The sequence below is a fragment of the Falco peregrinus genome, chromosome 11 (genome assembly GCF_023634155.1).
Source record: "Falco peregrinus isolate bFalPer1 chromosome 11, bFalPer1.pri, whole genome shotgun sequence".
NCBI classification, from domain to species: domain Eukaryota; kingdom Metazoa; phylum Chordata; class Aves; order Falconiformes; family Falconidae; genus Falco; species Falco peregrinus.
Window position 1 is genome coordinate 26127407 of NC_073731.1, and position 27075 is coordinate 26154481.

General features: G+C 48.5%; 1 protein-coding gene across 1 annotated transcript; it reads right to left on the minus strand.

Moving 5' to 3' along the window:
* DUSP10 (dual specificity phosphatase 10) lies at positions 1 to 27075 on the minus strand. The gene is made up of 4 exons (XM_055816385.1): positions 26922 to 27075; positions 24546 to 25385; positions 5363 to 5740; positions 1 to 2241 (listed from the first exon to the last, which is right to left on the minus strand). Exons 2-4 carry the CDS (start codon positions 25339 to 25341, stop codon positions 1976 to 1978), a joined length of 1440 nt encoding a protein of 479 aa, XP_055672360.1. The 5' UTR covers positions 25342 to 25385; positions 26922 to 27075; the 3' UTR covers positions 1 to 1975.

Genomic DNA, 27075 nt, shown 5'->3' on the forward strand with positions numbered 1-27075 from the left:
TTCCGGTAGAAAAATAATTTAATAAAGGGATAAGTTTCAAGAAATATCTGTATAGTAACAACATTTTAAGTAAAATGTCCACAAAAATATACATGTCTAATGTGATTATACAGAAGTTTTCTGACAGGTCCTGTTTTAAACTTGGTTCAGTCCATCTAGGTTTTCAGCTAGGAAAATCCTTCACTGCTATCAGACATCCTGGGATATATCAGTTTGCACAACAGAATCATACGGGAAATGTTTTCTAACTCATTTTAGGCTCATACAAATAAACTTAAGAGTGTAACAGTCCAGAAGAGATCAGGTTATATCATTAAAAAAAAAAGTAAATACAAACAAAGCAAGCAAGAGTCAGCCGCCTAAGGGACATCAGCCCTAGAATACGCACCACACTTAACACTGACACAGCTGGGAAAGGAGAGGGATGAAGGAGAGATGGACAAGAGAGAGGAAAATCCCAGGAACTGTGAAACTGCTAAAGGAGGGGGCTATAGGGAGGCTAGGGAAAAGCACACACAAGACCAACATATTTCTAGAAACTGGACAATTTTGCAACATAGAAGATAAGCTAATTGCAGGAAGATGAAAAGGAATCAGTGGAGAATGTTTATTTCTTATTTTTCCAAATGGCTACTGAGCGGTAGAAGTAGCAGGTCTGTCCAAAAGAGCCCTCACCAGTAGTGCCAATTCAGCTGAACAGTTCCAAAACTGATGCACTTCCAGGACAGGAAAAAAATAATCCAGTTACAGAAACTGAAGGATGCAAGAATACAGTAGAAAAATACAGAAAACACGTTCCACCAGCAGAGGACAGGAACGAAACACTGAAGAGGAGATGCCAAACAAGAGATATCAGTTTTATCAGAGGGAGATGTACATTGCAACAAAAAGCAAAACAGGAAGAACAGAACAAAAACCCATCCCAGAGAAAGAAAATGAAAATTGTTAAAGAAATAAAAGGACGCACATTTTCCAAAAGATTTTTGTTTTATAATCAATTTTTTTTTTTACAGACAACTGAAGCACACCAATAATTTTGTGCGAAAAATATTTTTAAATAAACTTTGCTCGTTCTCAATTTTTGTACATTCTGATATACATATGTAACAAGGTTTATGGCACTGTAACCAGGATCAAAATCATATAAAGGAACAAAATAATTGCTCTCATTTATCCTTTCTGAACCAAGCCGGCTGCCGTTACACTATTAGACTTTAAAAATTAACTTCTTATTAGTGGGCAGCCAACTCTAATTGGTTTGAACACTCAAAACAAACCCCATATTATTATTGCACAAGAAGCCAGTGAAGGCATATGGCATAGAATGATCAAAGTCCCTTACTGTTAAAACCTTACATCCTGAAATAGAAAAATAGAACTGGAACATGAAACACGCCAAATAAACTTTTTTTTTCTTCTTTAGTTTGAGTCAGGAGTGTGAAAAGTGCCTTGCAGAATTTTTTAGCTGCTCCGATTTCCTTTGCATCAGTGAGCATTTTGCTAGGTTATCTTTAGCAAAGCCTTTGCAAAACGAAGGCCCATAGGTTTAGGGGAGGTTTTTTTCTGCTTTGTGTTGGCTGTTTGTGTTTTGTCTTCAACTTAGGTTTCTTCAGTCTATGAACCTGCACAGACTACTTAGCCATAAACTCTACAAGTAGCTGGAGAGGGGGGAAAAATAAAAAGAAAAGCCCAATATTTCTGCTTGTTTTGATTTTAAAAACTACTCCTTTTGCTCCGAAGCCTCCCTGCTCTGCCGGCATCTGGGAAGAAATCACAACAGCATCCCAAACACGGCGAAGTTCTTGGATCTTTTAAAAACCTTTCCTTACAAAAAAGGTTTTTACTCACAAAAAGTTTGCCACAAAACCCCCCCTTGAAAGCTAAAAAGAAAAACCCACAACCCACCCATCACTGCCCCAAATCAGAGGAAGAATAGGTTAACCCCTTCATTGACCGCCTCCTCACAGCTTCGCCGTCACACGACGGTCTCTACGCCGATCAACTTTGGTGTGAGGATTCGTGGTGTAACACCGTTGTTTAGATCTTCTTCAAACTCCAGTAACTGCCCCATAAAGTTAAGGTTAGGGGAAATGATTGGTCGTTTGCCTTTTACAAATTTATAGGCATCCGTCATGGTCATGCGCGTGTGCTTCATTAAGTATGCAATAACTATGGTGGCAGATCGGGAGACACCAGCCTGGCAGTGGATGAGGAGACCTTTTCCACACTGATGAGCTTCTTCTGGAAACGAGAAAGGCAGAAGAAAGTAAGGGTTTTGCCAGTTTGTAAATAAGAAAAAGCTCAGTGCAATTAAGAGTAAAACTGTATGTGAGAAGTCCCTGTAACTGATTACAAGCACAGCAGCGTTTTCTCCCCCTCCCCTCCAGCCTGACTTCCTTCGGGGTTTCAGAGTAACTGAATGTGAAACACGCAGGGCGGTAACACCAAAAACCCTCCCATTCACCTTTCTCTGAGACCCCCTGCCATGCTGCCCATGCGTGCTGCCAGGCAGCAGTTATTTAGAGGTCAAGGCCCGTGACAAGGCAGCTCAGACTCCATCTCCACCTCTGTCGCAACACCGCTGTGTTACCTTGGCATCTCGACCTCCCTGTTTTTCAAAGCAGGGCACCACCTTTTCAAAAAACAGGTATTTTCAGATTCAATCCATAACAATATGTCTGTTTCAAAGCCCGATGCTTTGAGGCTTTTGCAAAGCTACTCTTGAAACGAGCTTCAATGGGGCACTCTGCTGCGTGTCTGCAACTGCAGGAGCTGGGTGACACGCACACACGCTCTCCACCAAGATGCACCTGGGCAGGATTTAGGGAGGACAGAGCCCCTCCAGCCACATACTAACAGGACACGAGAAAGAGAAGAGTCACTACTATATCGTCCTCTTCTCCCACAGCACGCTTTTATAACAGGAGGTTAAACTTCCAAGATGTGACACTTCAACCTATTTCTTTTGTTTCAATCCACAGGAGGAGCACAAATTTAGTTTGCGAGTTTTGGCATGAATCCACCAATCCTACCCCACATGTTCAACCTGTATTGTGAAAGCACAAACGAAGCCAACTTCCCTCTAGACATTTTTGCCAGTTAATATTTCAGAAAGCTGAAACGCTCTAACGCATTTTGACACACTTTCCCAAAGAGTTTTTGATGATTTCACTTCCTATGGCTTTAGTCTTAGCTAACCCTGGGTTCGGTTGTGTTTTTTTCAAGACATATTTAAAGAAACATAGGCCAATGATCTGCTGTTTAAACATTTCCAAATCTTCTCAAATGCAATTTAAAGCTTACCCTGAGGAAGGGAAAGCTTTGACTTGTTACCTCCCCAGCTGGCTGGGTTTGCTATGGAGAAAAGTATTTCTCCATTGAGAGTTTGTTTATTAAAAACAAAGACAGACCCTCAAGCCATAATTATTACAAAGGAAAGTAAAATGGGGTTGGAAACCCTTTCTAAACCTTTTCAGAGCAAGACTGCTTCCTCTGCCCTTGGTACGGTCAGAAGCCAAACACCACCTTTGGGAGCCCTGATCCTGCATCTCACAGGGGTGCTGGGTGCAGAAATCTCCCTCCCACCCCCAAAGGGCCTCGACGGAGCTTTGCAGTTTCTTTACATAAGCTAAACCTATTGCACCTCTCCATCTCAGTAAGGTTTTACTGGATTTCTTGACACAGCTTTTCTTCCCAAAGGATCAAAGCAAGGTTCCCTTCCCTTCACCCAGAAAGGGGCACTCACCTTCCCGCGCACAAAAGAATCAGCGGTTTGGGGAGCTGACAGCACTGCTGGTAAAGCCAGAGGATGGGTTAGGCACACTACAGAAAATTTTGTTTTAATTATAGATCCTTTGGTGCTCTACAGCGTAGAGGACAAGCTCAGGGGCTCTGGGTAGAAGCTCCCAGAGGTAAGACTCAAACCTTAACGTACCCTCCATCTGAACCACAGCATAAGCAGTGCCCTACCCGTTCCCCGTCACTGCAGCAGCATGGGCACAGACCGCACGCACCAGCGCACAAGGACCCCCTGCCAACTGCCACAGCCAGGCTGGGCCGACCAGCTGTCTGCTCCAGAGCAGCCAGACCCTGCCCCCCGGCAGGAGCAGGTGGGCTCAGAAGAACATGCCAAGCTTGGACGTTGTGCCCTGGGACCCAGTCGCACAAGGGGGGCCCGATCCCTGCTGAGCCAGAGGGCACCTCCACAGAGCCAGCACAAGCAGGCTTGAGTTTCAGGAGCTGGGTACCCACACCCTGACTCAAGGGCCATGAACAGTGATGGTCTGGGGGAAGATGGCTCTGCACCCCCTTCATCACAGCGTCAGCTAAGGCCCTGAGCTGTGCCACAGCACAGAAGCACGCTTCCTTTGTCTAGCCCTCCACCATCAAGCCTGAAGAGACTTCGGAGCGATCAAAAGATGTTGGTGAAGAGATTAGCCCAGCCTCAGCACAAGAAAATATAATTATGTCAGTGGTTCCCCCAGCGTATTTCAAAAAATCTCTCAGGACAGGGGAAGCACGAGGGGACATTCACTGTACTGCAAAACCTGGGCCCACAAACATATAGAAAAGGCCAAGGAAGGGAAGATCCTCAAAAGCTTCCAGTATCACGTGCTGATGTCCTCACTGACCAGCCTCGCTTAAAGAGGCCATCTGGCCTTAGCCTAGACGACCAGCCAGAGCCGAACACAGCCCTGAACTTGGCTTCGGGTTGTGGATCATAGCCAGGGTCAGAGCAACGTGGGTAACGTTGCTGGGTCATTTCTTCTGCAACCTCCCCAACCAGCTGCATGCCTGCGGTGCACGCTCTCACCCAGCCTACAGGGTTTAGAGGCTCATTAATACAAGCTCTCATCGCAATCCACCCATCCACACGCACACTCTGAAGTTACAAATCTAAGGGTGGAACAAGTGAAGTGTGAAAGTTTGTTAGCTTTCTCTGACATTAAGTTAGGAAAGACTCAGCCATCATTAAGAATAGTTACTATGAAAAAAATCAGCTGGAAGCCACTGTGGAAACTAGGAATGCAAAGGAATCAAGAAGAGGGGATGAAAAATGTCTCAGGTTTTCTGGGGTTTCCTGAATTTGGAAGCCTGGAGGTAGGCATCACTATCGCTGGATAAAAACTGTATCCCCGGGCTACTTAACTGGGTATGCCAGAGATGAGAATGAGCAGAAACAAGAGGTGCTCAGCATTTCTGACAAGCTAAACCAAAGTAAATACGGCCTTTTGCAGCCTTCAGGGTAGTTAGTGAAGTGTAAAATTCATTCTAGATTCTTATAACAGGTAAGAAAGTTAAAGAAAAAAAAAAAGACCCAGACAACCAGAAAACAGGCGTATTTCCAGTCAAGGGTAATTACCAATGAACTCAAAAGCCTCTTCAAAATACTGCCTGAGATTCTGCTTGTTGCTGTCAGTGGCCGGGAGCCGCTTGTAGTTGAACATGCCTTTCTCGTAATGGTACAGGGGCAGGTGGGTGGTCACGTTGATTACGTAGCCTATGTTCATCCTCTGCATTTTCTCCAAGTCCTGAGCATCGTGCTCATTTCCGAGGAAGAGGAAGGGCAGGATGGGGGTGAGCTCAGCGTTCTCGATGTCTGGTGTGGTGGGGATGGACTGAGGTAGCGTGGGGGGCACGGCAGACGCGCCGCCCCCTCCTCCCCCCTCCGGGCATTCTTGCAGCTGGAGGGAGTTATCGCAGAGGTTTTCGTGGTTCTGCTTGAAACCGCTGAGTCCTCCTGGGAAAAGAGACCAAGCAGGTATTTTGGTTAGACACCCAGAAGTCGGCGATGCTTTGGACCCACCTTTCTCAAGAGAACACACTGGGGCCACCAGGACTGGAGCTAGCTCTAATGTCCCCACCACTGTCATGGTGACTGATGCTGGGCAAGACCATCAACAGCAAGGTGGCATGAATCAGCGGCACACATTGTCCTCCCTTCCACGAGGCCGACTGCCAAGGAACATGCTCACAAACACGCCTCTGTGCGACACCAGTGTGTTGGGGCTGCCTCACCTATGAGCCCCTGAGAAAAGGCAAAAAGGGGGGGAGGGGAAGGACGGGATGGGACAAAAGGCATTTTTCCAGGAAGAAAACTACGAGCAAACGGGCTAGCAGCACACCAAAGCAGAGCAGCTGGAACAGTCCTTTAGCTTTACCTGTCCACAGCAGATTTGCCTGCCAGGAGCAACCCCCCCATCCAGCACCCCCAGGGAGGGGTGGGTACAGCTCCCACCAGCATCGCTGCAGGGAACGGAACTGGACCTAGGCATTTGTGCAGTCAAACAAAGGAAAACCTAACAGCGACTGAGGGGCTTGCTTAACATGTGGCAAACAGCTCTCCTTTTTCTGCCCCAGTTGCCTGAAAATATCTACCAAGAGTTATTTTTAGGACATTAATATGGATTGGGAAATGGATCCGAGGAGGGAGGGAAAAGTCACTTTTTTGGCTCGTGCGTCCCCTGGCTCTATTGCACATCTTGTTGGCTTTTTCAAGCAGCATTCCCCCCGCCCCCCCCGCGCTGTCTTTTTTTTTTTTTCTCCTTCAGGAGGGTGGCTCCACAGAACTGGAGCAAGAAAAGCAAACCTTCTTTCTACACCTCATTCGGCAATTACATCAGCCCCAGGCTCCCCACCTGCCCGGTTTCCATAGCGATTACACAAAGCACACAATGACATCAGCTGGCATGACATCAGCTCTTTGAGCACAAACAATACAAGAAGAACTACTTTGTGTAAGGCCTTTGGTAGGAGGCTGCGTTCCTGGGAGCCACTGATGTAATGCTAACAGGTGGCTCCTCCACAAGAAAAAGGCGGAAAGAGGAGAAATGCAACGATATATCCCCCCCACCTCGCCTGCAAAAGCACACGTTGATGTTGTACTAGGATACTTGGAGTCATGCACCACGTTGAGACAGGCCAAGTGCTCAGACTCAATTGCACTTGGTTAAATGCAAGCCAAAAAAAAAACAAACCCCAAAAAACCAAACCAAAAACAGGAGGGGGGAGAACTACGCTGAAATTACTAGAAAGAGCTACACTAGCCAAAATAAATGCTGAATGTCATCATCCCGATAATGTTATTTTAAAAAAAAAAAGTGAGAAAGGTTATTTGTCTTTTCCATGCTCTTTCACAGTGACCTAGTACAGAAAGACTTTAAAACAGAGCAAAACACGCTGTCACACGGGCTCTGGATCAGGCACACCAAAGGGTTTCAATGCTACGTGGAGCGCTGCAACCCCAGATGTCCACGTGGGTGCCCACAGTGCAGCACCCACCCAGGGACCACCTCTGTGCCCTACGCAGTACTCTATGCACATGAGGCACCCAGCCTAGGTACAGCCACCCAAGCCCCTCTAATACAAGTGCGCTTTTTATTGTCCAGGCTTTTGTCCTTCACATGCTGCTAGGAACTCATTTTCCCAGGAATCCTTGAATTGCCCACAAAACACAGAGTATTCCCCCTGCCTCAACAGCATGCTTGTCTTCAGCTGCTCCTGCTGTTCACAGGACACAGCGCAAACAGATCTGCCTTAAAGATCTGTACTCGCAAAGCTGTTACAACAGAGGACCAGGATAGAAGGAAGAGCAAGGACAAAAATCTGAGCTCAAGTGCCAACCACACCACCCGGCCTTGATGGGGTCGAAAAGTCTTCTCAGTTTGCTCAAGAAAAGCAAACAAGACTATGGTCCCCAAGCCAAAGACATATGAAGTCTCATCCAAAGCAACAGCCCCAGCCTGGAGTCTGGGTTAAAGGCTAATGCCCTAATCCACGTTCCTGTCCTTCTGCATAGGCAAGCAATCCTTTCAGCTTAAATATTGCTGTTTAAACAATAACCAGAGCACGCTGGAGTTTTCAGGAAAAGCCCTGAAAAATAAGTGGCTTCAGTGACTCCAGATCTCACACTCATTTTCCATCTCTCCCGCAGCCTTCTGGGAGTAAGTGGCCATGGGCAGAGGTAGGATCCCATTGCTTCATCACTCAGGTGTGGACACATAGATGGTGTGTCAGACACCATCCTGCATCACCAGCCACCTTGTAAGATACAGCAAAGCTAGAGAGTCTAGAAGCAAGATTTTTCACCACCTGTGTTCTCCTTTTGGGGCCTCTGCCTGCCCTGCTAGCCAAGAGACACTATTACTCCTGCTACCAACTCCTCCTCAGCGTGAGCTTTAGTCCAGCAGATGAGAACAGGGAGGAGAGGACAAGAGACCATAACACTGTGCAGAGCTCAGTGTTATTACTGTACCTAGGAGACATCAAGAGGTACAGGGCAATCACCACCACTCCAGCAGGAGCATCACGCTAAAGGATGGGAAGGCAACCCCAGGTGTGCCATGTGGAAGATGCTGAACGAGCGGAGCAGCCAAACACACAATAACTCCACCAACAATTTTTCTCCTGACGTCTGCCAGTGAAGATGTCACCTTTCCTAATGTCAGCCCACATCCCCCCCCCCCCCCCCCCCCCCTTGTTCTCCCTCATATGAGGAGGGAGTTAAAATGTCAGTTCAAGCAATGTTTAAAGTACCATACCCCAAGCAACTCTCAGAGCAAACATCCCCGAAACAACACGTTCCTGGGGAGAGGATAACTAACCTGAACTGGCCGAGACATGTGAGCAAGGGGGGGACTGGACAGGTACCCAGAAAGAATGCAGCACGATGCAGTCACAGAAGGAAACTGAACTCTAAAGCCAACTGCAGGAGCTTCACTTGGATCTGCACTGCCATACGAGTCATGCAGGTCCCAGAACAGGATCCAGACACCTCATGAGTGCTGTTCCCTTAATCCAGTCTCAGCATGCTCACCACACACAATCCTTGCTCCTAGCTGATTTATGAGGCACTAGTGTAATTTAAATGGAGCTCATGCATGCACAACGCTCAGGTTTTTCTGAAATTTTGAGACTACTTCCCAAAAAAGGTCCAGCCATTCATTACGAACAGAAAGAATCAGAGGGACAGACTTTCCACATGAAGGTGCTTGAACACCCTGTGCATTGTATTTACATCTGTATCCCTTTGTCAAGCAACTGCTATTTCAGCACTTAAAGCAGGGGTCCTCAAACTTTTTAACCAGGGGGCCGGCACGCAGATGAAGTGGCAGGAGGTCATCTGCGGCTGCTTGGTTTCCCTCCCCAACCCCCGGCGGGGGGGGTGGTGTCTGTAAATACCAGGGGCTGGACTGAGGACCCGGGGCGGGGGGGGGGGGGCGCGTATCTGGCCCACAGGCCATAGTTTGAGGACCCCTGATTTAAAGCCTTCATGCAGTGGGAGAGGAGGTGGGAGAGAAGAGGCCATACCCAGAGAAGGGGCCAACACATAGCTACTACAAGCCTGGTCATCTAAGAGTTGATCACAAAATTCCACAAGGACCAAGATGTATCACTGCTACTAACAGCAACACCAGCCCACAAGAAAGCTCAAGGCATGGATGCAGACTCCACTCATGGTGTAACAGAAGCTGATCAAGCCTTCCCAAACCTGGGGCACGAAGGAAGCGTGACAGAGGGCAGAAACAGGGAGTATGGAAGAGCAGCATAACCTGGCCGAAGCCTCTCCCTAGCACAAAAGTAAGATGCATTTTAAAAGCAGTTTTTCAGCTGCTATTTGCAATATGCAAAAAGCATAGTCATTGTATACATACATACATTCGCTGTTTACAGGCAGCCTAAGCAGAGAGGCAATATAATATAGCCCCCATGAAAGACCACCAGCACGCACAGCAGTGCTGTTTGAACAGCCACGGAGCCTAGACTCAGCTGTGCGGCCACCTTTGGTGACACACCAAGACACCAGCAGCCTGATAAGCAAATCTTCGATCTTCACTTCCCCAGAATGTCATGCCTGTAACCTGTCTCTTCTTGCTTTAAACATTAACACATTGCTTTAATAACCGAAGTACAGCAGAAAAGCCTGAACCACCCAGCCAGTCTGACGCTGCCCACACGTGGATGCAGAGAACATGCCAAGCGCTTTTGTGCACACAGTGCTCCGAAACGGCGGCCAGGCAAGCTTTCACAGGGGCTGAACCTACCCGAGTCTACACGGAGATGGACATGAAGGATGCCCAGCACACTGGGGAGCCCAAGGTATTTCTTCCATAAGGAAAAGAATCAATAAAGCAGGATGCTTTGTGGCAGATGGCCTTGCCTGCTATCTAGTGGAACAGGGTAAAAGACCAAGGGCTCTTGCCTGCCATTGATGCAAGAGCCAGATATTTTTGCACTTATTACTGCATCACATCTTCCAGCGTCCTGCCCTGCCGTAACAATTACTGAGACACAACAGACTTTGGATTGTCCAAGACCTCAAAACTTTTAGGAAGTTTCAAGTCAGCACTGTAACATGCTCCAGCTATTCACATTTGTTTGCTCAAGTTCTTTGGAGCCATCTAACCGTAAATATCTCAATGCTGCTCAAAGTCCCCCACCAAGCAGGCCCCAGGCAGCAGCTGCACCCAGATTGCCCAGCACAGAAGCCCCCCAGGAGCCCAGGGCTTGCACCAGCACTATGAGGCCAGGTGAGCAGCTGGATGGGAGCCAAAGCACCTCTGAACAAATAATAAAAAAAACCAACCAACACCACCCACAGGCAGCATGGTGCTTTCATAAGAATCGTGCCAATCATGGTGTCTGTCATGTGCCACCAGAAGATGGCAAATAGAAGGCAAGGCAGGCACAAAGGTAAAAGCAGGTTGCTCAGTGCCTGCCATACAAGAGACCGTGACCTTGCACTAGAAGTGACCATCTTCAAAGCAAGCAAGGACAAAACCAGACCTTACCGGCACACATTTCATACAACTGCTTTGTTGTTGTGGTTGGTTTTTTGGTGTGTGGGGTTTTTTTTTTTTATTTTTTTTTTTTTTAAGATTGAAAATTAAAGCACAAGGAGTACAGCAACACCTGCCCTCCTTTTCTGTGTCTTCTTTGGCACCTCTTTCAACCATCGCTGCTGCTCTGTGCTGTGTGACTATATGCAAACTAGGATGTGGGTTTACAATACGTTTTGGTTGATTTGCAATATGTTTCCGATCTGGAAACAGGCTCTTACCCCACAGTAAAGGGAGTGAAGTGACCTTGTTCCCTCCAGTGAGGGCTTACAGAGAGGCAGTTACCATGAAATACCCTCGCCATAAAGCCATACCTTGCATTACCTCACTGGCGTGGCCATACTTTGTTCTGAGCGTGGCAGGTACTGGGTGTTCCCACTACAATTACAAACAGGAACATTTTTATACATGACAGACTGCCCATGCAGGATCCACATTTAGACAGAACACGTGGTCCTGGGAGACAAATAGACCTTTTATACAGCTTTCAAAGCTGTCCAGGCAGATTTCTGGATCTGCTCATCCTCGATTACAATACCACAAAGCCATCTCAAAAAAAAAAAAAAAAAATAAAACCAACACACACGCAATAAGAACACAGATCCCAGGATGCTGTGAAGTATCAGCAGAAAATACATTTGGTCTGTAACTTCCCCTCCCCTCGAACTGCTGGGCTTTTGCAGGGGGAGCAGCAAAGAATTCCACAATACTGGGGTTCTGGCCACCAAAGGCTTCACTCCCTCAGGAACAACTGCAAGTTTTAGAACACCCACACTCAGCATGTGCCCCATCAGGACCGACACACCACACTGAGCCCCTGCAGCTGCGTTTGAGTGTGTTTAAGGTCAGTGTTACAGCAAGCGTTTGAGACAGATATTCAGACAATTGGTGCATATCTGTTTAAGATGACGCTTTGAATTTGTGCAAGTACAGCCTGTTCCTTTAAACCTGTGACCTCATTTATTTACATTACTGCAGAAAAGCACTGCCAGAAGCAACAGCTGATGACAGTCTCATGTATTTTTCCACTAAGACAACAATTAAACTGCTCCTGTGTTATTAATGAACAGATGACTTTGTGTCAAGTTGATTCAAAGTGCAGGATGCCTCAAGGTTAAGCAAACATGACTCCAGCATGTAAAAACAGAGGCCAGGTACTACCCAGCCACTTCCCCACCTGGTGCTGCGCCTTTCCTCAGCTTGGCAGGAGGCTCCAGGCCCCGTCAGTGCCCAGAGGTCCTGCTGCAGGGTGGCACACTGGTGCTAAGCCACCCCCGCTTTAGTGCCAGCATTCCGGCTGGTCCCATAGCACGGGCAGGAAACTCTATGGACTGTAGCACCATACTTGAGTGAGATGCACTCACCTTTGAGCACTATGCTTCTGGTTTTGTTTTTTCCTTACTGTCACATATTCCTCACCTTTGGCTCAGGCTTCAGCAGGTAGTTTTGCTTTCCTTGTGCTGACCTTCACACGACAGGTTTACAGAGGGCTGAGGCTGGCGGAGCTCACTTGGAGGCAACCTCTTGTCCCCAGATCACACGTCTCTGGTAGAAGTGCCTTCCCACGCCACGTGAGCCAGCAGCGCAGGGACACCCCATGCAACATCGCTCCCCTCCGACACAGGTACGTTTTTAGTAGCAAATCCACTACAGCTTGCTTCCTTCCACCAAGGAAAAAAAAGAACTGTACAGTCTGAAGCAGAATTCAGCCAGTATAAGCCAAATCCACTCCCAGGATGTGGACAACTGCCCAGGCCACCTCTTCATACCACCAACCAACACAGCCACGTCTGCAGAAGTTTATGGCTGTGCACAAAGGATCTTATATCTGGGCCATAACCAAACCAAAGGCTCACTACCTTATCTCCAACACCACCAGATGACATGGAAAGAGTAAAAGCAGGAGAAAAGCACCTAACTCTCCATATTTCTTCTGCAGCACTCCCTTAGCCTTGAGAAGGGGTAGGTCTACTGCGAACCAAAGGCACCAGCAGGGAGGGCGTGGAGGCACTGGGGCTGCACCCCCAGAGCACGAGAGCTAAGCCCACCTTGCAGCGGAAGAGCTAGCCACCACACTGTCCCACAGCTGTTTGCTGGCACCGTTTTAACCATAGCAAAGATGGTTTGTGGTGAATACTGGGGACCATTCTCTGTTTATCCTGATGTACTCAAAGAAGGGATGCTCAAATTTCCTGAACACAAGACAGCCACTCTCCTTGTCCAAGCAGGGCTCCACTCACTGTGGTGAAGAACTGTCCTTCCCACACCTCTTCTAGAGTAAGAGGGCTAATCCAATCAGGTCATTGTAGGAGCACTCCTACTCTCCAAGACAGATGTCCTTCTCACCACAGCTGCTGCTGCTGAGCAATGCTCAGGGCTTGCCCTTACCACTGCAGAAAGCTCAACGTGGTTGAAAATACTGTACTTGACCATACCGTGGGAAGCTGAGATGAGAAGGGCAACTCCCTTCTGTCAAAAGGGGTGGGGACTGATCAGACCACACTCACCCAGGTGATGGTAGGAGTTGCTCCTTTGATTTCAAGGAAATTGGGCGGGGGGGTTGGTTGGTTGTGTCTATAACACTGGAAGGAGATTTATGTGAGGTCAAGCCCCCAACAGAGCACAGCCCATCCTCCTGCAGTACAAGGAGACCACAGTGACACCAGGACTGCTTTACACATCACCATTCCAGCTGTTAAAGAAAGGGGAGGAGAAATTTTAAAAAAATTAAAATTCCATCCTTTTTACAATGTAAGTATCCATATTGTCCTCAACAACCCATGCTGCCTTGGCTTCCAAAATCAAAGGCATAACTGAAAGTTTTTCTATTTCTATTGCTACCAGCAAGTAGAATAGGTCTAACTTCCCGGTCCTGCGAGTGTATTTCTCACCTGTCTGCAGGAGGTTCAGAAGACCCATCACAGGGTTTCTTTCCCTGTTGTCCACAGAGCATCAGCCATGCTGCAAAAGATTAAGCTTTAAGCAAACATAAAAAGTAAAAGTAAACATAATTCACAAAAGAACAGCTTCCACCTAGATACACTCAGTCTAATCTAGTCACTCCCTCTAATCAAGCTGCCAGCAGCACTTAAAAAAAAAACCACCAAAACAACCTCCTGCATTCCGGATAACTTGCAAGGTCAGGTTTTTTCCATGTGGGAACTACCCTGAGAGGTCAGTTTGTACACAGATTCTGGCCTAGAAGAGTTACAAGCACATCCTTGACAACTGCTTTGAGGTCCCTTTAGAAGTCACGAGCGTGATGCTGGATAAGGAGGAAAGGTCTCAGCACCGAGGCACATGTGCGCACGTTTACACATTCCTTCTAATTCCATCTCACTACAGCTCACACCCCTTGCCACGGCACATCCTCTCCCGCTGGCCTTTGCGGTCCCCGGCCTCATCTGCTTTTATTTTGTACTTTGACACCAGGCACAGCACAGCCGGCTCTGTCCGAGGGACACATCCAGGGAAGCAGGGAGAGGTCTTGGAAAGCCCCTTCCGCGCTGTGCCAGCGATGCCGGCTCTGCCCAGCTCCACTCCCAGCTCCTCCTGTCCCACCACCACCTGCTCTCAGCCACACTGCCACACTTAACACACGCCTTGCTGCTTGTCACCATCAACTCTCACGCCTTCGCTTTTCTTCTTCTGAGGACCACTATGTCATCCAAATTAGTTCCGATTAGAAACAATCGATAACTTATTATTTGTTTTTTAACCTGCCACACTAGGGAAACTTTCTGGGTATTTTAGTTTGAGATTTTTTTTTAAATTTTCCTCTTCCTTCAACTTTGTTTTTCCTTGGACCCTAAGTTTTTGGCCCAGGACACCCACACAAATCCCACATGTCCCTTCCCTACCCAACTCACCAGCTTTTCCAAGAGATGCCATTAACTTCTGGACTCCTCAGCAGCCTGTCCAGAAGCTGCTGTGAATACCTCTGTACCACATCTCTCATTTCAAGACACCGGTTCCAGCTTGTAACTGGAAATCTCCCTTTGCTGAGCGAGTACCGCATCTGCCCCTTTCAAAGAAAGAGGGAGACCGAGGGGCAAGGGAAGGAGCATTCACAGGACAGCATCCTTCAAAGCGCTGCATCATCCTTGGGGAGCAGTCAGGAAAGTGACAGGTACAAGGATTAAGCTATACAAGAATGTAAATAGGAACAAGACAAGAAACCCTACGTCCCAAACAGACTATGGTGACGATTCTGCAGCCACAAAGATTGGACTTACCCTCCCTGGAGGGCAAGCATTTATAGCAGAAACTCAAAATTAGACACATTACAACTTCTCATAGCAAAAGTATGCATTCCCATGGGGATGCAGGCTAACATAAAGTCCAATTAAATAATCACTGGAAATGTCGGCATAAACCCTGAAGGAATACATACTTCTACTGTGAAATGCTCCCACTGGAAATCATATTAACAAAAAGGTCATCAAGAAACGCTGAAGCTATGTACAAAGGAGGCAGGGGAAGCGAGGGGGGAGGGAACAGAAACTATTTTAATGCAGTAAAGATACCACAAATGGTTTTATATTGACAAAAAGCTAGGAGTTTGTTTTCACAGACAGAGGTAGAAAAGACCAGATTTGTCCAAACCACTAGGTTTATTTTGTTTTGGTTTCTAACCTACCACCAATTCTCCCCCTGCCCATCAATCACCACATGCATCCCTCAAGCAAGTGGCCCGTTTGCCCAGGAGATGGCCAGCGGCCGGTGTGATAGCACACGAGCACAATGAAGAGGGGCTTTGACTCAGTGTATCTGAAAAGGGAGAGGGGTCCCGACACTGTGTCGGACATCTGTAATCCTGGATGCATAGGAGTGGACGTTTCTGTTTAATTTGCATGTTTTAGAGAACACTGACATTTTCATGGTTCAGCCATCCATTTATTCACTTTACCCTTTTAAGGGCAACCTCTTCAGGACAGCTTCTTTCCAACGACAGAACAGGCTGCTTTCTTTCTCCTGAGGATGAACACAGGCGCTCTTTTCCAGCCCAAGCTACTGTTCCTCCCCATCACAAACAGCAGCACTATTTGCATTAATATGCAATGAAAACAGGGTGCTGATACACCACACCAGCATCTGGGAGTGCCATCCGTTCCTGTTGGATCTAAACTCAGAGTTCTAGAGTTTTTGGCTAGAAATAATAGCAACATCTGGCTCTGATTTGACGCTTTCCAGCAAGTTATTTCAAAGCACATGAAGAAAACCCAGAGAAAATAAAGGGTGCTGTCTCAACATATCCTAGTCCCACACTGTCCAAAAATAAAAGCAACAAATTACTGAAACTATCAGGGTGCAAGCCAGCCTCCACTCTGACACGAACTTCAGGGCCAGCCCTGGCAGCACTTAAATCCCATTCCTCATGATCAGGGAGGCAAGGCTGGTCCCTAAAAACCCCAAAAGGCGAGAGAAAATTGACCCAGTTTGCATCTACATACTCCACAGTCAAGGGGAAGGGGGAAAAAAAAAGGTGGGGGAGAGGCATATTTACAGAATCCAGAGCTAAATAGCAATCAAACAAGAAATCTCTTCAGCCAGGTCAAAACTAACCTGTGTCTCCTTGTCTCCACAGGTGAGTTAACACTAACGTTTCCCAGGAATCATAAGTATTCTGTTATCCCATTAACAGAGATGTCATGCTGCCTTGCAGGACTAACACAAACACCTATGAACCTAAGATAAACCATCACATTAAGTGGTTTTGCACCTAAAATAGGCCTGCAAGTTCTAAGCAGCAGCAAAATGTTTACTCTTTCCATCAGCTGAACAGACTCCCATTATATTAGCAGAGACCAAGAAGAATTAGAGCCTACCACTGACAGGGTACAGGCCAACTGCTCTAACAACATCTTTTGCTTTAAAAGACTATTGGCATATGTAACACTATATGTAAAACACTACTGGCATAGCACTTATGTAAGGCTTAATATCATGCTTTGGCGTAATAAACTGGAGACAACCAATTCAGCTGATGACAGAAGCCTGCAAGTTATCTTCTATTTTCCAAATCTCTTTCAGCCATTGTAAAAAAATAAATATGGTAATTCATGTGTGGACAAGGAGTAACATTTGTTCTTTTTTTTTTTTATTACCTTTAATTAGAAGCAGTTCTTCTCTGTTGCAGCAAATCTAGTGGGAATTAACCCAGGCGTGCCATAGACTTTTTAAAACTAGAGCATAGTAAAAGAGTTGGAACTAATGTGTTCAAATCACTGTATTATTACTATTCTCTTAATTTATTTTTTCCAATTTCCTCCTTCAAAGCCATTATCTTGGAAACAGAGTGATGCATATGTGCAAAGCAGCATCTAACCGTAGTGGGAGCAGCAGCTCCCAAGCCCTCCCACCCACTGACCGCATTCATGCTGTGTGTCCCCCGCAGCAGGTGATGACAGATTTACAGCCACTCGGACTGCACTAACCCCAGAGCCCTCCAGTGGGGACAGCCCCAGGCGGGGGACACATGGGCTGGCTGGACCCCAGCCAAGGGAGCTAGACAAGGCTAGCGTTGCCCCAGGCAGCGGGAATTGGAGGCTCATTCCTTCAGGACAAGAGGGACTTGGTGGCACCCAGACCTACAGGGTCCCAGTTGCTCCGCGCAGACTTGCTGGTTCAGGTGTCCCAGGGGTGTGTGTGCAGAGACATGTTCTTAGGGGCACCACTAAAAAAAAATAATAAAGTGCCAGGAGATCAGAAGCTTGCACCCCTCCTGGACCTTGGTCTCTTCACTGGGAATGGACCTTTCCTTTCCAAAGGAGGTAACCTGCTCAGCCAAGCGGAGAAAGACATGAAAACAAACCTTGAATTTCTAAAAGAACAAAAACCACCTAGAGGCAAATCAGAGCCTACAGTTTATCACTTCAGCTAAAACGCGCTGTTAAGGGAAGAGGGGAAGGGGGTGCTGCCAAGTCTGTCTCCCACTTTCTGCAGCAGGCAGCTGCGTTGTCCCAGGGCACCGCCATGACGGTGGATGAACCTGGGTCGGCCATGCTTGGCACTGACAGCAGCGAGAGGAGCCTAGTGTTAGAAACCACGCAAAGGATAGAAAAAGAAAACCCAGGCAGATTAAAATGACTTATCCAAGGCCTCGCAGCGAGTCTGCTGTGTGTGCTTAGTCACAGAGCAAGAGAATAACTATTGCACAGCCTTAGCCAGAGCTCCCAGGCCCCGAGACTGCCCTGCTACCTAGGCACGGTACAGATACCTCTGGCCAGGTTACTCCCCTCCTGCAGCCCATGGGAGAGAGGCTTACTTCTCCCATCTCCCCTCACCTCCTTCAAGCCCCAAAATGCTGCTTAACAGTTCCAGAAGCAGGTCAGAGACCACCTTCTGGAGGGACACGTGCTCCTGGGGAACCAGCACCTTTCAGAGATGGTGAGGACACACCACATCCAACCTCCGGTTGTTTCGGGACGTGAGGCTGCCTTAATCAGAGACGGTAACTGAAGCAAAGAGTTTCCTGTACTAAAAACCTCACAGAGCATTAAAAAAACCAAACCACAACAAGCCTCCACAGCTTCACTAAAGCGTGGGGCATTGATCAGCCACCCTGCACAGAGACCACAAGCACCCCAGGACTTCCCAGCTGCAGAAATAACCCCGCTGACCACCCCCCCCACCACCACCACCCCCCCTGCTGAGGGGCACAGCCAGGACTGCTGGCCAAACCCGAAGGCACTGGTGCACATGTGAGCTTCACCACCACAGCCGTCAGCATCCACGGGACCAAGGCCAGAGGAGAGGCCAGCCAGCCACAGCAAGCGCAGCGCCCAGGACAGCACCTTATCCAGCCTCCTCTCAATGGGACTCTTCCAGCTCTGACTTTCAGGTAAGGTGGGGAAAGGTGACATCCATGACGTCAACTGCTCTTCTTCAAGCCCCAGTTTACCAAACACCTTCATGGTACCAAGAACCTCAAAAAAGTTTAACTTGTACAGCAGAGGTGTTTAAAAACTGCTGAAGACAGATTCAGGTGACTGCCTAGAAACAGAGCTCCGGGTAGAAAACAGCTTGTGGTAATTCAGGTCAGCCTTGCAATTCCTGTAGCCAGGAGTCTCCCAAGCCCACCACAGACTTCCCAGACAAAGCCAAAGCACCACACATATTCTTATCTTTTGTGCAAAAGGATAACGCATTAGGTCATCTTCACAGATTACCATAAGTTATTTCTTTAAACTGCATGAATTCTATAGCCCTGCAAGCCCATGCTGAATATTTGAAAAATAACACTTCCCTCCTGGTTGGCCAGTAAACATGCAAAACAGACAAATGTTAAGACTGTGTGCCTGCTGCTCCTATTTATGGCATTTCTTCACTTCAGAGTTGCTTTCATAAATAAAAAGAATTAATTATAATATGGCTTTTTACCAAGTAAAGAAAGAATCATAGCCTCAAGACAAGCGGCTGATCCCCCACTTCAGATGTTTTGTAAAGACAAGGTGATCTCACTGAAAACTTTTGTGCTCCTAAGCCTAGGAAAAACATTGGCTGCTGCTTTGGAAGGCAAACAACCCACGTATAGCTTTGAAGAACAACCAAAAAACACACACAAACCCAAAACCCCAGAAGGTCCACCTTTATCAGTTAAGACCACTGAAACCTCAAAGAGAGCTACTCTTCCACCTCTCAAAAAGGCTGTGCTCACCTTAAGGATGAGAAGCCAGAAGACACCAGCAAGGAACTCTATAAAGGTTCTACTAGTCATGTCTCACCTCCAGCAGGGTAAGGGCAGCACACGAGGCATTCAGCTAATTATAACCCAGTGCCTCCTGCCTACCAGCAACGCTGCAAGGGATGTCACCCCCAGTTTAAAGAGAACTGGAGCCACATTCTTCTTTACAAGCAGAGGCATTTGCCTAATGTAACAGTTTGCATACCCTTGGAAGTCAAACCAAGAGTCAAGAAGCAAAGCTGGAGAGCTTAAAAAAAAAAACACAAACAGGAAAAAAAAAATCCCCTTCTTGTTCCCCTCTTTCCAAGGCAGTGTCACTGCCCTCTTCCCCTTCAAGGCCAGTTAAAATGTGACAGGCACTGTGCGAGCCAACACTTGGAACTCTCAGATGCCATCGTCTGGGAGGGGGTGCTACACTTTCCATCACTGCTGGACAATCAAAATTTAGAGGCACACTCCTGCAGCTGCATCTCCTCAAAGTCCAGAAAAGACTGGCCTCCAACCACACTATTGCCCCTATTATCTATATGCAAAAGGTATAGACACACACAACCAGTTTTCAGGTGTTGTGGCCAGTAAGATTATTCATTCCAGTGGAGGAGGAGATACTTTTAAGCTCCAGCAATCAGTCTGAAAACTGAAGGTGAAATCTCAGCCCCACCAGAGCCAGCCGAAGTTTTCCCCCCCGCGTGACTGATAGGGTCAGATTTCCTCAGCAGCGCAGCAGGAACATGCTTTCAGTTTTAAACACACTGGACACTTCACACACAGTACTTCACACTTAAAAATACACATTTCCCTATTACAACCATGACTTAATAATTATTCAGTGCAGATCTCTGGTGGAAGTGAGTGCCAGGCACGTGTTTTTGTCGGTCAGCTGGAGTTGTTGAAGATCACGTCAAGTTTTACTCTCACACTTGTGCAGTGTAATCCAATTAGGGTTTAAAGTAACACCAACACTGTTAAATTATGCTATTAATAATAATAAATAATGTATTTGCAACAGATTATGACCAGGTCAAGTATTCCAAAGGCAGCTGATCATAGTGCTTTACATGAACATGGGACAGCATAAAACAGGTACTTATTCCCTTTATAGGTGTCTCTATCCTCTGTAGTTGTTTCAACTTTGCTGATCAGCGACTTCAGCGTGGCAAGAGAACTGAAGCTATTCTTAGACTGTGGCAGAAAGCACGAAGTGGTTTGCTGGCAGGTCTTACACTCCCCACTACAATGAGAGCAAGTCACTTCATTTATTTCCCTGTTAGATGAGCAACAAGACGACTGAAAGCCAGAGCATAAATAAGCTCCTCAGACCAGGAACAAGAACAGAGAAGCAACCAGCTGTTATCACCACCAGCCGGTTCCTCCCCATCCTCCTTGCTGCAGTCCAGCCACCAGTTCATAGCACATGGGGGAAAAAAAAAACCCCTGATTATTTGCCAAATTTTTCACCTCTGCTTTCGAGTTTGGTGTTTACCTGCAGTCAAACACAGAAGCCTTTTAAAAAAAAAAAACAGAACACAAGACTTCAGCAGGTTCACAAAACTCCTGCTATTGAGGCTCAAAGGCAGAGAAGGAAGGGCAGGATGAAGACAATTCCACCAGGCACCAGCCAGGGAGACAGAGGCAGCTCCTCTTACGCTAAAAGCTGTTGAAATGTGTTGGCACAAATATTTCAATTTTTCATGTATAGATTTAATTTAACTTGGAAGAAGAGACGCTCAACTGCAAACTTAAAACATTTCATTCTGTGTAAAATAATACTTTCCATCTGAATGCAAATGAATTTCCCACTTCCTAATTTTAGGTCCCAGCAGCAAACTCAAGCACACAAACCCCCCAAGGCTCCAGGTCACTTTTGCTATGAGCGGAGGTGCTCAGGGAAGGCAGGGATGCCTCACCGTTGGGTTTGCAGGGTAGAAAGGGGCACAACCCTGCCAAGGAAGACTGCAGCTACCGAGCCAGCATGGGGCCACACCAACCACGCTCTTCCTCCCCAAATTCAGCAAAAGCTTTGCCATTGGCCTCAAGCAGAACTGACACTGGGTTTTCCTCCTCTCCTTCCCATTGCTAAGCAAAAGGAAAAAAAAAAAACAAACACACACAAAAAGAAAGGCCTTTAGGTTTCAGTAAGCATGCAATACCATGGTCTAGTACAAAGGTGTGTGGGTGCAAGGGAAAACATGACTTCTTCCTATTTTGTATACAAAACAGACCAAGCAGCAGCTTCAGCCCTGACAGCTTCGGCTGCCTAGAGCCCATGTAGCAGCACTGTGAAGTACATGATTTTTATTTTATTTTTAAATAGAGGGTTTATGCCTGTCTCAATTGCTGTTGCGCCTTGCGAACAAAGAAATAAGCAAATCTTTGCTTCTAAAGAGCTTAAATCAAAATTATGCAAATGTTCTATTTATGACAAAAAGGAAGGCTGTGTTAAAGGAAGCAGCAAAGAGAGGCTTGGATAGGAACAGCGGTCTTCAAATCCCCCCATACCACGGCATACATAAGACCCCAACACCCTCGCCACAGTGCTAGTTTATATATTGGTCTGCTACATTAAAAATAAATCAGACCACCTCTTTTTAACTTGAGCCTAAAAAGGTGCCCCATACATACATTTATCCAACAGAGCACGGCCTGGCCTTTGGAAACAGCAGAGTTTCTCTGCTGCTTAAAAAGACTCGGGCACCTAAAACCAAAATGCAGGCAGGGCCACGTTGCTACCCCAGCACACTGTAAGCCAGAGCTGTAACTCAACCCTCAGCGCTGCCGATCGGATTCGCCCCACAACGCGACACCACGCCACGAAAATGGCAACGGGGCCGCCGGCTGACAGGCAGCACCAAACATGGAGAAGGTGGCACCGGATCAGGGGGACATGAACTTGGACAGCCAGGCTAGCAACCAGTGTTTGCAAACACAACACCGGGGATCAGATGGGCTGGCAATAAATTAGGACCAGATTGCAGTGAGCAAAAGAAATTACTGGAAATAGATGGAGGCAAAGAGGGCTCCCCAGCTAACCCCCATTTCATTTCAGTGCCTGAACCCAGGGATGCACACACGCCAGCTCCAGGGCTGCTGAAGCATGATGGAAAAACCACTATCTGACAAGTGGAACTAAATAACGAGCCCTTCCAGCACCACTCCTCCGGCCGGGAAACTTAACCACAGCCTTCCTAAACGCTGCTTTATCCTATGCTTGACTCCAATCGGCCCCAGTTTGAGCCCCACTTCAAAGAGGGGGGAGGAGAGTTAAGATGACGGGGGATGCTCTTTGCTACACATTTCCCAAAAGCCCCAAAAGCAAAGGATGTCTTCTAGCATGCTTCCAGGTATGTTGGAAGAACAGTCTGGGGAGGGGATTTCTGCTAAGCAGGTCTTCCAGGCAGATGCTGATATTTGTCAGTAGTTGAAAACAAAAAACAGCCCAAGCAATCCCACAAGCACTCTGTTAAACCCAGCACCGTGCCCAGGGGCAGCTACCAGCATTGGAAGATGAGAACAGGTACTGCCCACGGGGCCCGACAGCTCACTGCTGCCCAACTATGGCTCTGCAGCTCTGTCCCAGCCAGGATCCTGCTACAGGTACTGAAAAACTGCCAGTTTGAGGCCCACAGGAGCTTCAATGTTTTCAGAGTAACGCAGTGGAAAACTGCCTTCAGCATCCCACTTTCCCAAGGATAGGAAGATTTGCAGACTACAACCATGTATCTCATTGCAAAGGCTGTACAACAGTATGATTACCACCAGAAAAGCAGGACTTAAGTAGTAACCTCACTCTGCCAAGCACCTCCTCTCCCTCTTTTACAGATGAAGAGCACCATCATGACCAGAGAGACTCAATAAAAGCATACTGGAAACCTGCAGCAAGTATCAAAGCAAGCCCAAAATGACCATACACTTGCTGGGAGCAAGGAGAAAGTTCAGTGCAATTTTAAGCTTCCACATGATATACCCACAGAGGAGTATCTCACAGGACCCTTAACTCCTCTAAAGCTATGAAACTAACAGAAGGGGATAAACTAGCTGCCCAGTCCACATTGTGCAGGCTGGAAGTAGTAAGCTGTACAGAAAAATTAAGTGAATTATAGACATACAGTAAGTATAAGCTAAGCAACAAATCCTTCCACAGCTCCCCAGGGCCACAGCCAGTCTCTGCCAGCCATGCCTCTGACTGGCGTGAACACCCAGGGGAAAGGAGACTCAATCTAGAGGGCAGCATTGTTATAAATAGGAGGTGCAGAATAAAGTGAAGAAAGGGAAGTGTCCTTGGATGCTGCCTTAATTGGTGGGGCTCGTCTACCCCTAAGCATTAAGGGATAGGCCAAACACCACATTAAACCAGGAGCCTTTACCAGAAAACCATATATATATATACAAGCATGCATACATGTAAACACAACAAATTTCAGATCACTTTTTAGACAAAGTAGCTCCCTCTGTCCATTATTCTGACCCCATACCACCATAACAAGGCTTGATCGCTCCTCAGGGTCTGCTCACTGGTCCATGATGCAACGCCTCAGGCCAAGCGGCCTCCCTCGTCTTTCTTCCTCCCTTCTACTCACCCACTGCTCATCTCCAGCACCCATGAGTTCAGTTCTATACAGACTAAAATAAGGCTGCTAAGTAAAGGTCAGTCTAACAAGCTAAGAGAGAAGTACACCCTCCTGGACCTCTGCCCCTTGGGTTATAAATACACAGAGCAAGCACTGGGGGAAATTCTTTGTCTGCACAGACAGACACCAGGAAGCACGTTTTCTCCTCCTTCCAGTTCCCACCCCCTCTGCTACTCAAGGACAACAGTCAGAGAAAAGCAAGCATCTCCCTGCTACCAGCTCCATGACTTGTCCATGGAAGGCATGTGCTTTGCCACCGGTCACTCGAAGCACACAGGCCTTCCTAGAGATAAGCAGACACTTTCACAGTTCAACCATCAGCAAGGCTGACACCAGAGTACTCGCGCGGCAAAGCAAACCATGAGACTAGGCGTGGGCAGAGAGGAGAATTACCTTTTAGGACTAGGGGTTCCTTGCCTTCTCGCTTGAGTGACTCCAGCACTATGTGGAGTGGCTGGGAAGGCATTACTCTGCTTGGCTCATTGGTATTCTCATCATAAACTATGATTTCTTTGGAAAAGATCCTCTTGAAGGAGTCCTTGCCTTCCCGACAGGAAATCAAGTCCAAGACTGTGATCTTGCCTTGCTGGAGCCTTCTCCGGCTGATCTTGTCAGAACAGTTAATGTGGACAGCCCCTTGAATGTGGCTCTTATTATACTCCATGAACGGCCTGCAGTCAATGATGACAGGCCCTTGGTTCTGTTGGTGGCTCTTGCTGCATTTGGTCATCTTCTTCGCCAGATCATTGGGGTAAATGATTTTGATGCTAGTGAGTTGCTTGGTGGTGCCTGAGACTGGGCTCCCCACCCCACCCAGTGGGCTCAAGCTGCCAGCGTTCTCATTGCTGTTGACCATTTGGTTGGCAGGGCAGGTGGTGGAGGCTCCGGCGCCGCTGGTGCTCGCTTGAGTTTGGGCCTGAGTGTCTTTGTCGTACGTTGCCACAGTGCAGCAACTGGCACTGCTGCATCCACAACTCAGGGAGCGTGCAGAGCTGTTAGATGAGGGCATATACGTGAGATTAGCAGTCTTTAGGGACACGACAGCTGTGCCGAGCAGACTGGAGTGGCTCTCACCGGCAGAAGAGGCAGATTCAAGATAGCTAGAGTCTAAACAAAGGTTGAGATCCTGAGGTCTCACTGGCCTTGAAAGTGCCACTACTACCCTGTCGTCTAAAGGAGATGGAGGCATGAGGAGGCTGAGCACTAGCAAGTTAAGAAGAACTCAAGATCACCCTGCAAAAAAACAACAAACAAACAAAAAAACAAAAAGGGGGGGAACGGGAAGAAGAAAAAGATGATGAGAACAGATCATGAAATCACATAAGCTCGTAGAAAGAGCAACTTACTTTGCCAACATCCAGTACCCACGGGTAACAACCCAACAACCCCTTCTGACAGTAGCTGCCAAAAAACCTTTTCCAATCCCACAGCAAATACTTCAGCTATCTGCACGTGTGCACATGGCACGCAGAATACACACGACTAGCCTGGACTGTGCAGCTACACCCAGGAGGAGGCATTTGTCTACATGCAGATGGTGCTGAGCTATTCTGAAACCCCAGGCTGCAAGGCACGCAACTGATAATGACAGAGAGGCACGTTCTCTTGTTCCCATCACTTACTGCAAGGGAAGCAACTACCGGGCTGACTCTACTACTGGGAGGAATGTACAAGAGCTGAATGTGTCAGTGGTGATGTGCAACTTTTCCAGCAAGCTGGAACAAAATTAGCTTGTGAGTAAATTCTGAGAGGTTACGAACTTGAACACAAAAAGCTAAATTAAAAAAAAACAAACAAAAAACCCGGGAGAAAACAGGAAAATGAGGTTCTGGAGAACTTCACGAAAAGCAAGCACGCACCCTGCACTTCCATCACCCGGTTAGGGAGGTGACTCCAGCCCCAGCCCCGGGAGGGCTGCTGTCCCCCCGCAGTCCCGGAGGCAGCGGCTCCCCCCTGCCCAGCACACTTCACAGCTTCTAGAAAGGGGGGGCCCCTCGCCCCAGCCAAGGTCAGTGCCCGCCCAGCCCTGGCCCTGCCGCTGGCGAAGGGGCAGCGCACGGGATCCGCGACCCCCCGCTCCACTAGCGGGGGAAGGAGCCACCGAGAGCGAAGCGGCCGGAGGCAGCCCGGCCACGCCGCCCCCTCCCTCGCCTCTCGGGGGGCGGCTCGGCTCTCGCCGGGGAGCGCATCCCAGCAGCGACTTCACCAACTCCAGCGGCTGCCCCGGGGCGGGCGGCTGCCCGTGCCACCGGCTCGCCTCCCCACCCAGCCCCGCACCGGGCCCGTCGGGAAGGGGTGCGGGGATGCCCCAGCCCGAGGAGCGCAGACCCCCGCCCGGGAGGCGCTGCCAGCACCCGGCAGCCGCTGCTGCACGGAGCAAACCCGCGGGCAGCGGCGGAGTGCAGCGCACCGGTGCAGGCGGAGGTCCCGGCCGGCGAGGGGGGACGGGGGGGCGTCCCAGCTGTCCTCGCCCCCCCAAGCGCCACCCCCCCACCCCTCCCCGCTGCTCGGGAAAAGGACAAACGAGCCCCGTGCGCCTTCGCCCAACGCGCCTAAAATCCATTGAATAACGGGGGAGCGCGGCCGGCTGCCCCGGGCTGCGGCGGGGACACGGAGCGAAGCGCAGGAGAAGCGGAACCTCCAGCTGCGCCCCGGAGCGCGGGGACCCGGGACGGCCGCCCCCCGCGCAGCGGGCCGGGCCGGTGCTCCCCGCCGCGGCAGCCGTGCCCGGGCTCCCGCAGCCGCCGCGTCCCACTTCCCCGCACTCACCGGCGCGGTGCGCTCCGGCCCGGTGCCCCGCGGTGCGTGCTGTTGCTGCCGCTGTTGGTGTTGCTGCCCCTGTTGGTGCTGCTGCTGGTGGCGGCCGCCGTCGCGCCTCGCGCCCGCTGCCCCGCGCGCCACCAGCCCCGCGCTCCGCGCGCCG